This window comes from Gobio gobio, assembly GCF_949357685.1.
Source record: "Gobio gobio genome assembly, chromosome: 6".
NCBI lineage: Eukaryota > Metazoa > Chordata > Actinopteri > Cypriniformes > Gobionidae > Gobio > Gobio gobio.
This window is the reverse complement of record NC_137102.1, coordinates 15,516,117-15,528,961: the sequence shown is the minus strand read 5'-3', so window position 1 is coordinate 15,528,961 and position 12,845 is coordinate 15,516,117. Positions and strand designations below refer to the sequence as shown.

General features: G+C 44.0%; 1 protein-coding gene across 1 annotated transcript in view; it reads right to left on the bottom strand.

The window, feature by feature from the left end:
• Nucleotides 1-6,886: 6,886 nt before the first annotated feature.
• Nucleotides 6,887-12,845, bottom strand: part of LOC307127639 (ADAMTS-like protein 2) — a gene marked incomplete at both ends in the record, with an annotated part of 17,953 nt that continues 11,994 nt past the window's right edge. Inside the window, 8 exons of the mRNA XM_079819026.1 lie at nucleotides 6,887-7,008; nucleotides 8,352-8,496; nucleotides 9,545-9,721; nucleotides 9,910-10,080; nucleotides 10,180-10,335; nucleotides 11,920-12,133; nucleotides 12,274-12,400; nucleotides 12,488-12,591. Of these exons, the coding sequence (XP_079675152.1) occupies nucleotides 6,887-7,008; nucleotides 8,352-8,496; nucleotides 9,545-9,721; nucleotides 9,910-10,080; nucleotides 10,180-10,335; nucleotides 11,920-12,133; nucleotides 12,274-12,400; nucleotides 12,488-12,591 (1,216 nt within the window). The remainder of the gene's footprint in view (nucleotides 7,009-8,351; nucleotides 8,497-9,544; nucleotides 9,722-9,909; nucleotides 10,081-10,179; nucleotides 10,336-11,919; nucleotides 12,134-12,273; nucleotides 12,401-12,487; nucleotides 12,592-12,845) is intronic.

Here is a 12,845-nt window from a genome sequence, read left to right as displayed (position 1 = left end):
TTCCACTGGGGTCTGCTCTGCCAGGAGGCTGGCGACAGAGTGGGATGCGAGTGGCGGGACCCGTGGGTGGCGCGCACCGTCATCACCGGACTCTGTGGGCTCAGGGATGGGAGTGTTAATTCTTTCTTTGACCAAATTAGGGTGCTGCTGACCCGGGGGCCAGCAGCTGAACAAAGGATTCTCCCCCGGCCCTCCACCGGGGGAAGGAGTGGTCCTGCTACCATCTCCTTGAAAGAATTTCCCATCCCTGAGCCGTCCGTCTCAGGAGCGCCGCTTGGCCTGGCGTTTAGTGGGGCGCGGGGTGGCCTGAGGGGACTTGGACGCCTTCCTACGGCTTCCTCCGCGACCCGGCCCGGGTGAAGGCTGCTGCTTGGACCGGGTGGGAGGGGCGGGAGCCTTAGGAGGGCGTCCTCGGCGTGGAGCAGACTGAGGCGACTGTGCCGGCGGCTGGGTGGAAGCAGCAGCTGGCCGCCGGGGCAGTACGTGTTTGATAGCCTCAGTCTGCTTCTGGGCGATTGAGAACTGTTGGGCAAAGTCCTCAACCGCCCCGCCGAAGAGGCCGGCCTGGGATATGGGGGCATCGAGGAACCGGGTCCGCTCGGTGTCCCGCATATCAGCCAGGTTCAGCCAAAGGTGACGCTCCTGGACCACATTTGTGGACATCACTTGACCCAGGGAGCGTGCGGTCACCTTCGTCGCCCGGAGAGCGAGGTCGGTGGCGGCACGCAGCTCATTTAAGAGCCCCGGATCAACTCCGGCCTCGTGCATGTCCTTGAGGATCCTGGCCTGGTAGACCTGGAGGATCGCCATGGCATGCAGCGAAGCGGCAGCCTGCCCCGCGGCTCTGTGCGATTTCGCCACCAAGGTTGATGTGAATCGACAGGCTTTGGAGGGGTGCTTAGGATCGCCACGCCAGGTTGAAGCGCTCTGAGGACACAGTTGCATCGCAACAGAACGTTCAACTGGAGGGACCCCAGTGTACCCTTTAGCTGCCGCCCCATCGAGGACGGAGAAGGCGGAGGAAGTCGCCGAACGGTCACGGGAAGACAACGGGGACTTCCAGGACCGCGCGAGTTCCTCATGCAGCTCGGGAAAGAAAGGTATTGGGGGCGGGGACTGACTGCTGTCAGCGCGGGCTCCCAAAAACCAATCATCGAGCATTGAGCGTTCGGGACAGGGTGGAGGGTTCCACTCTATCCCTAGGCTCGCGGCTGCCCGAGACAACATGGCTGTCAGCTCTGGGTCCGACTCGGGCAATGCTGGCGTGCCCGAAGGCGGCAGCACAGCCGAGTCATCATCCTCAGAGGACTCGAGCCCTCCTTGTGATGCGGTGACCGACATCGCATCTTCCTCTGGAGCGCCAAACGAGACACGCGGGGGGGCCGGAGCCGGCCCCGCGATCTGCGTCTGAACACTCGCGGGTTGCAGTGTGCAAGACGGGGGTGTGGCCCGAGGCATGAGCGTCGGGGCTTTGTTCCACACCGTAACCGTCAGGTCACCCTGACCACCAGCCGAAGTACTGGGCCTCTGGGACTCAGTAGATCGGGGTGTGGTAGAGGGGACTCTCACTTCTGTACGAAGGTCATGGAGTCTTGACCGCAACACCGCGATGGTCATGTTCCCGCAGTGGGAACATGACTCATCCACAAACGCTGCCTGGGCATGTTGAAAGCCCAAACATACCAGGCAGTGTGTGTGCCCATCAGAGGGAGATAACGACCGACCACACCCAGAAGTACACGGACGAGACATCCTGAAAAGGACGCGTCACGTGTAAGCTCTTTTAGGAGAGGAAGCCTCGCAGAGAACGCCGAAGCGCCCAGGGACCACACACCAGCTGTCTAGCGGACCACTGCGCAGATCAGCAGGCAGGCAGTATGATGATCACTGGAACGCGCCGTAACACCAACGCCTCTGGAAAGCTGTTCGTCTCGAAAAGCTGTCGAAGACTCAGATCAGGCTTGAAGGAGTGAAGAGATCCTCTTGGCTCCAAAGCAGAAACATAATGCGATGTTGCCAGCGTACTTCCTTATATACCCACGAGGTGGGGCGGAGTTACGCATGCAAATTCCGCATGCCCATGGCATTGGCACTGCCATTGGGCGCTGTTGAATACTCGAAGATAATTGGCTTCTAAGCGAAACCCCCATTCGTTAGTCACTAACGTACGTCGTAGTGACTGAACGAAAGGGAACACCATTTTTTTAGTAGTCTTGACTAAATTAATTTAAGTTCATACATCAAGATTACAACAAATAATTTCAAACAAATTCGATTTTGGATGCGCAGGGAGTTCTTGCCCAGAACAGAACCATACCGCCAATCCAAACTATATCATCTTTTTATAATAGTTTTCCTGACAGAAATATGATATTTTGGTAAGGATCATAAATTAAGTATCATTTGAAAGCTTAAACACTCAAAACTTATCCCAGGAAAACAGTTTTACAATTAGACATTGCATTACCATGAGAGCCCGCCAGAATATTTCGCCATTGGATTCAGGTTAATTCGACTGAAGCGACGATCACTAGTCGTGAGGCCCAATAGCACAGTCGTCTACGCAATACTCGGGGCCCGTTATTCTCGGGGAACCGGGGTTATGTCAGTAACCGAGTATCGTTCCCTTTTGAAAACGGTTCACTCGTATTGTGTTGCTAGACATATTGGGAACACAATCCAATCACGCCGTGCTATTGTTTAGCCTGGACGGGGCAGAGTAAATGCAGTTCTCTGTCATCTTCTGATAGGGGAAGAGCTGATAGCTAAATGACGTGGGCTGTGAACAGGGTTGAGATCACCTTAGGTACATAACCATGTCTTGGTTTGAGGATGACTTTGGAGTCATTGGGCCCCAACTCCAGGCAGGAAGCGTTCACAGAGAGTGCGGGGGTGCAAGGTTGTTTCTTCCCAGTGATTGGTCAGCTACAGGAGTGTGAAATGCTGCTATGGCCGCCATGTTAACCTAAGGTAGTGATTGGTACTCATGTGATTTTTGGATCACCTGTCACTTAAAGAGCACCTATCATGGAATTTTGAAATTTACCTTTCATGTAGTGTGTAACATAGATCTAAGTGAACAAAAACATCCTGTGATAGCTTGAAATATGACAGTGCACCGTATATATAGTTATTTTCTTTCAAAAGTAAGAGTCGACTCGGAGTCATTTTTAAGAATCGTTAGAAGACCGAAGCTTTTTCTCTGACTAGATGACGTCAACTTGTCAAGTTATTTGAATACGATACGCCCACTTATTGCGCTCCAAGACGCCAGTGAAAACTAGAAAACATCATGGCGACGAGACCCTGTGTTCTGAAGTGCGACTCAAAAGCAAACTTTTTTCATCTGCCCAAGGATGAGCATTTGAAGACTAAGTGGCTTGAAGACAAACCATACATCGTCGCGATTGAGTGTTTATTATTAGTCGTCAAATGTATGTTTCGCGATCTCAGGAAGCTTTTATTATGGACTTTTATTATGGCACATGGTATCTTCTTCGTCTGTCTGTACCATATATGGATTACATGTGCACAGAGCGCCCTCCGGCTGCCAGTATGAATTGAAAACAACACATAAGAGACTCAAGAGACATAAGAGACACGCTCATGATTAGGCTATTTCTGCCCATTTTGAGGAAGTATTGAATAAAAAATACTCCTCTGTTTAGAAATTTGACACAGACATATGAGAATCTATCAATATGTCTCCTCATCTGCACACTTTTGAACTAAAAGCCCTGAGGGATGTTGATTTGTCGCGAGTCTTCGTGAGGAGTTTTTTTATGAATGAGATCAGCTGAGGCTCATATTACAATCAAACAGTACCGACGCGGTTTTCATATTCATAACTCCTGACACATATTAACAAATTACTGTCATTATAAGACTTTGATGGGCGTTCCGTTTCCGAGACTATCTGCACAGACTATACCAATCACAACTGACTGGGTCATCTGACCAATCACCGCAGATTAGCGCCACGTAAAGGCGGGGTTTTGAAAAGTGAATCACTAAAGGAATCATTTGAGAATCGCTGTCAAAACAGGTAAAAATAAATGCATATTATAAGAAAACTAAAGTCTTTTTTGTCATTGCATGCATGCAAAACTGTTGTTGGGGACTTCTAAAACAATATTTGGAACATTTTAAATGCCATGATAGGTGCTCTTTAAGGTGTGGTTATGAGTACATCAGATGACTACCTTCCCCCTCTCTTAGTTTGGGACACTAGTCAAGGTCTTTTATCTTGGCTGTTTGAGAACACTCCAAACAGGAGGCTGTTCAATCATTTAGAATGAATGTAAAATGGGGTCAACTGATTTATCTGAAAGATTGGTGAGATTGCTAACTTGTAGAGCCTCCTCTGTATTATCATCTAGGAGGACTGCACACTTGTCTTCCCTGATCCGTTTGATGACCTGAGGGAGCATCGAGACTGGAGGGAATGTGTAGAGGGGGAGGCTGAGCCAATTGTGGGCCAGCGCATCCTTGTTCTTTGAAAAGAATATTGGGCAGTGAGAGTTGTCTTCTTAAGGGAAAAGGTCTACCTCTGCCCTCTCGAAGTTACTCCAGATTTCATGAACCGTCTGGGGATGGAGCATCCATTTCCTGGGGGGAACGTTGTCCCGAGACAGCATGTCTGCCCCCTGGTTCATCTTGCCCGGCACATGCGCTGCTCTCAGCGAGCACAGGTTGTGCTGTGCCCATAGGAGGAGGTGCCTGGCCCCTTTGGACAGGGACCTCGACCTAAGTCTGCCCTGGTGGTTTATGTCGGACACCACTGGCATGTTGTCCGTTCGGACCAAGATGTGGTGCCCTGCCAGGTCCAGGTTAATGTACAGCCATTTCTCCGAGCTCGACCAGAGGCCGGAGATTGGCCTGCCCTCACACGGAGATCCCCAACCCATGTTGGAGGAGTCCCTCGAAACTACCTTCCTCCTCGAGACTAGACCCATGCTCACACCAGTCTGATACCAGCTGGGGCTTTTCCAGGGGGGGCAGGGATTTAACACTTCCTTAGTCCACCCTAATGCGAAGGCGGCCAGACCGCCAAGCATGAGCTGGAACTCAGGGCTTCAGCCAATGCTGCTGGGGTTACATATGCAGTAGGCCCATTTGGAGTACTGATGATGCAGAGGCCATGAGGCCTAATACCCTCTGAAATGTTCTGAGAGCAGGAGAGGTCTCCTCTGAATGATACAGCGAGCTGCTGAATAGTAAAAGCACGTTCTGGCATGAGCCAGGCTTTCATTTGGGTAGAGTCGAGGACTGTTCCCAGGAAAGATATCTGGCTGGGCACAGTGCGCTCTTGGATTGGTTGATCCTGAGCCCAAGGCATTCCAGATGGCTGAGGAGCAAGGATCTGTGAGTTTTCAACTCTGCCTCTGACTAGGCCAGAATGAGGCAGTCATCAAGGTAATTCAGTATGCGCATTCCCCGCTGTCTCATCCATGCATTTCGTAAAAGTACAAGGCGCCAGAGACAGTCCGAATGGAAGGACGGTATGCTGGTAAGCCCCCACCCCCTCGAACGCGAATCTCAAGAACGGCCTGTGATGGGGGATATTTGGATATGAAGGTGACCATCTTTCAGATCCACTGAGAAAAAACCATCTCCTGGACGTATTTGCAAGAGGATTTGTTTGGACGTTAGCATCCGTAATGGCCGTCTCATGAGGGCCTTGTTCAGATGCCAGAGGTCCAGGATTGTGAACGAGGAAGTAGCGGCTGTAGAAGACAGCACCCTTTGCTAGCAGGCTCATTATTTCGTTGCGGAGTTATGTTGCTCCTTCCTCGATGTATTGACCACACCATTGAAGCACATAGGTCTGCGAGAGCGAGTAACCTAATTTTATCTTTTTTTAGTACCCATTCTGACACATTGGGGATGGCCTCCCAGGCCTTGGCCGAGTGGCCAGGGGCTGAATTAACTCAGGACCTACATGGTGCTTGGAAGAGGAAAAGTGCTCTTTTGTTGAGTTTTTTTTTTGTTCGCTATAACAGCGTTTGGTTGCAAGGGTTCTTGAATTTGAACGGGCCGATTGTTTACAAACAGAACATCTCCAGCCGCCTGAATCGAAAAGGGGACTGGGAGAAAAGCACAAGCCTTTTTTCGAGGGTGGTCCAGCAGTGGCGAGACTTAACCCTTCCTCTTCCTCTCTGGCAGATCAGGAAGGCTTCTGAGACTCAGCACTATGACTGCACTTTGTTGGCTGTGCAGTTGCACTGCGTTTTAAACAAAAGGCTTCAATATTTCGGAGAAAAGGGGCTTTCCCAATGCGTCTAGCGATGCAGTACGAGTGAACTGTTTTCGAAAAGGAAACAAACTTAATATTTGTGTTAACACGGTTAGACATTTGGCTTTGAATTTGTCTTCTTTAACAGGTTCATTACAAAATCATGTATGTGTACATTAAGGGTGAACACAAGAGTTTGGATGTATGAAAAAAAGACAGACCAGATTTCAAAACCACTTTAGTTTTATTTCCTCTTCTAGACCAAAAGTGGACACAAAATACATTAAAAAAAAACGAAACAAAGAAACTTTTTACATATATCATACGATGTGTTTAGAAGTGTGTAAGAGCAGAATCAAGGCTTCTACAGTACACAGGAGGAGCCTGTACAGTTGTTTGGCAGAGGACAGTGTGTCTCTATCATCAGTAGACCCACGGCTCCTCTACAGTCCTTTTACAGGAGCTGCCTTTACTGGGTCCCTGCAGGACCACTTAAGGGACAGTGCCCTTTTGATATAGCACCTTTCTTTATGGAGCAATGAGGGCTGGACTATGGTCGGGCAGGGGTACAGTTCTGGGATCAGTGCGTCCAGTATGTGGAGGAGGGTCTTCACATTAACTGCAAGGCCACAGTGAGGAGCCAGACAGCCTTTACTGGCTCTTGTTCCTGCAGGACAGACAGCAGGCCTTCCTGTAGTACCAGTGAGTGCACAACTTCACTCGCAGGACAAGGGCACAGTTAGCAGTCGCTTTATCCTGACAAGCATCTTCAGCTGGTGGAAAAATAGGAATTAGACAATTTTAAAAGACATAAAACTTGATTCTTACATCACTATTTTGTATTAAATAAATACATGAATTTGTTTTATTGTATGTATTTTATTTATTTAAGTTAATTTGGTAAATGTTAAAATCCCAATAGCAAAAAAGATATAATAAAAAAATTTAAAAAAAAATATGTTTTCCTAGTTTAATATCAGATAAATCACAGTTTAATAGTAGAAAACGCTATATAATAAATACATACATTTAAATATTTACATTTATTTATTTTTTGATGTAAAAAACTGAGAAAACTATCATAAATAAATACATTAATTAATTAATTATTTCAAAAGATTGATCTGTTTGTTTGAGCTTTATTATATAGGACAGTGTAGATGAGAAAGGAAAAATGGGGAGGAGAGAGAAGGGAACAGGACAGGCAGGGGACCTTGAACTTACAAGTTCTTGTAATTGTGACTTTAATTTCTCATAATTGCAATTAAATCACAGAATATCTCATAATTGTGGCTTTATATTGCCTCACTCTCATATGACTTTATTTCCCATAATTGCGATTTTTTTTCTCCAACCTACGCTGTGAGTTTTTATTTTTGGCATTTTTATCTCTTTAGATAGGACAGTGTAGATGAGACAGGAAACAACGACGAGGAGAAAGGGGACCAGGACTAGCATAGGACCTCAAACTGAGATTTGAACTCTGTTTAACTAAAAAAGGAAACACATGGTCGGAGTGTCTGGGAAACCTGTTTGGAAACAATCATGATTTATGCAGTACCACTTGTGGCACAGACATTACACACTTCACCTTCATAAGGCAAGTCTTTGCAGAGATGTCAAGAAAAGTGCTTTAAGTAGATCTCGATGAACATCATGACTGCAGGTCTGTAACATGTTCTCCTTACTAAATCTCTGACTGAGAACAAGGAATGTCACTGCTGTCCAAAAACACAAAATTGGCTGCCAAATTGACAACATGCATGATGCACTTGCCCTGCAAAGCTTAAAAACAACAAAGCATTAATCTGGTCTAAATTTCACAGGAATTAGCTTGTGTTGTGCCAAGATAGATCCACATGTGCTTTTAATTGAGCCAAGCATTTTAATACTTACTCGTTGCTGTGTTTCATTAAAAGGTACAGCGTAAACTACTTACAACTGGCATGATCAAATAACAGCCTTGCCAGGGTGCGTCCTTATAGCATCTTTCCAAATAAAGATAGATTGTATTTCTTTTCAATTCTCTCAGGGCTTGTCTTGTTGAAAATCTGCCGTGCGTATCCAAGCTTAGACCTGCTTGTATTTGTAGTGCTGTGGTTTGCTATAACAGTACCTGGTGGCTCAGTGGTGCAGGGCTGCACCTCACAGCTCTGTCTTGCCTCTGGTCTCAGTGTTGAATCACAGCTATGGCCCAGTTCTTCTCCTTGATAACACTTGACCTCTCGGACACGCACTCCGATCCCACATGTCTTACTGCACTGCAGGGCACAGACACACACAAACACATGTGTGAGCGGCTAACATTTGAATGAACCATTATCCAGAACGGAGTTTGCACTGATGACTTTCAAAGTGATGAACAAAAGTAAATATTTTCTAAAATGTTGATCTTACAGAAGCCCTGCATAATTAGGCTGGGTTACAGTCATATGAATCAGATACATTATAGATGCTTTTACAGCAAGAATTCATTTTCCGTACCCCTCACACAGAAGTCACTTTTAAAACAAGCAGCTGCCTGTTTGTCAATGTGGTGAATTTGCATGACCAACACTTGAACATGAGCAAAATCGTCAAAATTGTGGGGAACATTTACAACATCACATGTAACTCCAGATCGTAAATTCCTATTTAAATGACAGGATTCACTCGCAAAATTTCGCCAAGCTATGGTAAATATAGGACATGTTCTTGAGCTCACAAGTGCGATTTCATATCTCAGAATTGGGACATTATTTCCCATAATTGCTTCTAGCAATTGCAACTTGCATTTCTTGTCATTTTGATTAAATCCCACAATATCTCATACACAAGTTTGACTTTATATTGTCTCACAACTTAATTTCTTTTAATTATGACTTTAAATGCCACAATTTCTTGTGATTGTGACTTTTATTTCTTGTAATTGCAATTAAAACCCATACTATCTCATAATATCTGAGTATATCTGAAAATAACAATCTCATGTGGCTTTATCTAACAGTTTTGACTTTTATCATCTCACACACAACTTCATTTTGCATAATTGCCACATTAAATCACACAATTTCTTGTAATTGGGACTTTATGTCTCACAATTGCAACTTGATTTCTTATCATTGTGACTTTATTTCTCGCAATGTGACTATTTATCTGGAAAACAACACAATATTTGTACAGTTTAAAATAGGCACATGACATTTTGTGTAATACATAGTATTTTGAACTACACTACAATGTAATAAACATGCTACATGCATAAAACCCTTGAATTCTGAAGAACAATTCTGTTTCCAAACCATTTCAACTATAATAACCTCTCCTAACCTGGGACCAGGAGGTGGTGAACCACTTGGAGCAGGGTCTCTCGAAACAGGCCACACTGTCTGCAGGTCTGAGGGATTTGTCGCACATCCGTTCGGGGAACTCCTTGAACACACCACCCTCCAACCCTGCACACACCACCTGACGCGTCTTCACTCCACGGCCACAAGTGGCATTACACTGGGAATGTTCAAGACAAAAAAAACTCAGTAAACATAGGAACCGTGTTGTTGTTGTTCACTAAAACTAAAATTGAACTAATGAAAAATATTGATAAATACTACAATAGTATATAAATAAAGCTAAAATAACACAGCATACGAGATGGATGGGAAGAGTTAGTGTTCCTAAACTGCAGTTCGGCTTACCTGTTCCCACTCTTGCTCCACCCAGTGGGCGTGGCAGTTTTTGTCTCCGCACGGATGCACCGCAAGCGGCTTGAGCTCTGGATCACACTGCCCATCAGAAATCACCTTCCCATTACTGTTCTTACACACCACGTAGCGTCTCATCCTGCCCTCCCCACACGGCCCTGAGCACTTAGAGAGGGAGAAACAAAGACACATAATGTCATGTTTAATAGACAATCTATTTTAAGTTTCTATGTGATATTTTACACGATGTTTTCTGAAACCCACCGGCCCCCAGTCAGAGACGGTCCACCTGCGGTCACAAGGCGGCCCGTCACACTCTCTCTGGCTGACTGGTCTGGTGGACTCATTACAGAGTCTGGCCTCCATGGAGCAGCGCACCTCACGGCTCCTCACCCCACGACCACCGCACCGCGCTGAACACTATCAGAACGAAAAACACTATGATTACTGCCGCATGTGGATCACTATGGACCCTGTTCACAGACTGTGATGACGCCTTTCCACAGTTATCAACATCGCAAATTTTTAAATACACATTTATAACGCTATACTTTATGTTATATTACCTTGTCAGTAAATGACAAAAAACTAATTACCACTGCTGCAAGGGTGTCGTCACGGCAAATTTGACATATTTCGCTCTTCTGACTGCTGTAATCAAATCTATGTTTTCCCCTCTTTTGGAAAGGCCTGAAAACGCTATTGCGGATTTTTCTTTTGCTATTACAGCAAATGCAAATACAAATATTATCTTTTAGAGTCTTCTCCCATTTATCGCTATAGAAGTTTACCAAACTGTGAAGACTTTCGTCAAATGGTGACTTGACTGGTTCATTGTGTAAGGTCTTTATAGACCACTGAAAACATAGTTATGTATATTATATTGCATTTCTGTCAATAGGTCCTCCTAAATATTACACAGTGCACCTTTAAGTTTTACTTTAAAGTACATTTTAAATCATTACGCTTTAATAAACTTTTGTTTAAAGAAGTACACTTATTTTGACGTTGGCTAACACACATGTAAAATACTTTTTTACAATTTTAACTGTATTTGATATTACATTTAAAGTAAATATATTTTAAATGCACTAAATTGCAACTTGATCATTACAAATGTGTAGTTACAAATATATTTAAATGTGTAACATACAGTTTTCATAGATATTTAGTTTACCATAAATGTTTGTCAGTACACCTTAACCATAACCATATTTCAGACAATACTTAAGTGGGTTAAAGAAGCTCTCTAAAGTTCAGCTAATTGCATTTTAATTCCAATTATCATGCAAATAGTGCACTGCAAAAAAATGCTCTTCTTACTTAGTAATTTTGTCTTGTTTCTAGTCTAAATATAAAAAAAATTATTGTACGAAAAATGACAAGATATTTTTTCTTGTTTTCTTGAAAATAATATCAAAATGAAGTGAGTGTTTGCTTAAAACAAGCGAAATTATCAGCCAATGGGGTGAGAAAAATAATCTTGTTTCCAATTGAAATCTTGTTTCTTGTTTCTGTCCTAAACAGAAATAAGATTATTTTTCTCACCCCATTGGCAGATCATTTTGCTTGCTTTAAGCAAAAATTCACTTCATTTAGATTTTTTTCCCCAGAAAACAAGAAAAAATATCTTATGTCATTTTACTTATCTAGTAAATGCAACTTGATTTAAGAATTTTTTTATATTTGGACTGGAAACAAGAAAAAAATACTAAATAAGAAGAGCATTTTTTGCAGTGTGTCTGAAAACATTACATTCAGTACGCACTTGAGTATATTCTTTTTAAAGTATATTATTTCTGTAATAAGAACTCATTTTCTTATTATCCTTTTTGCAAGGTTTTCTGTAAAGCTGATTTGGAACAATATATAGTGTGAAAAGCATTATACAAATTAACTCAATGCAAATAACTGTGCAGGAATACATCGATTTTGGCAGCTTAATATACAATTCACAAGCACATTTTAAATTTAGTTTTGAAAATAAAGGCTTTACACACTGACCTCAGTCCAGTCTGAGATCTCCCACTGCGGGCCGCAGCTTTTGCTCTTGCAGGCTTTCCGTGTCATGGGCTTCTGCAGCTCCGCAGCCTGACACAGCTCATCATACACAGAGCTGTCAAATCCCGGCGCCATCATCTTCCAGCAGCGCACCGTGCGGAACTGAAACCCTTCCCCACATGTCCGGGAACACTCGCTCCAACGACTAGTTTCCCACCTGCCTCAGAATACAGAATACCCCAACTTAAGATCTATCATCAACAGCATCTGAGGCTCCCAAACATCTATGCTTATGAATTGACCTACTGTATAATAAAGCAAACCATATTAAAACACAATGAAGTGTCAGTATCAAACCTGGGCAAGCACTCTTTCCCTGTGCAGAACTCATGTGTGGGCTCTGGCCTGGTCAAAGCGTCACAGAAGCTCTCATCCACCTCTGACCCATCAAACTTCACACATAAGGCATAAGAAGTGCTTATACCTACATACACAAAGCATAAGGTCTGGTTCGTTGAGCGTTTGCAAATGCGCATCAGTTTATGTGTATCTGCTCTGTGTGTGCTTGCACCTGTGGTACATGTTGAGCTGCAGGGTGCATACGCAGATACCTTCCATCTGTACATGTCGGACATGCTGATATCATGATCCAGAGATTCCACCTCAAACTCATTACTGCCGGAGAAGGAGAAAAGAGAGAGAAGAGGCAGAAAAAAGTTTGTGTGCAGTACTTTTTTTTTTCAACTTTTGACATATGACAATTGACATAAACGAATTTACTGTATTAGGCTTATATGGTGTTAAAACAATGTTTTTCATCAGTCAACATATTTATTCACATGACAAAAGTTAACAAGGAAATAGACCTTTATATGCCATCATTCAGCCTTGACAAAATAAGCTTATATATTTATTTTTCACTTAAACAT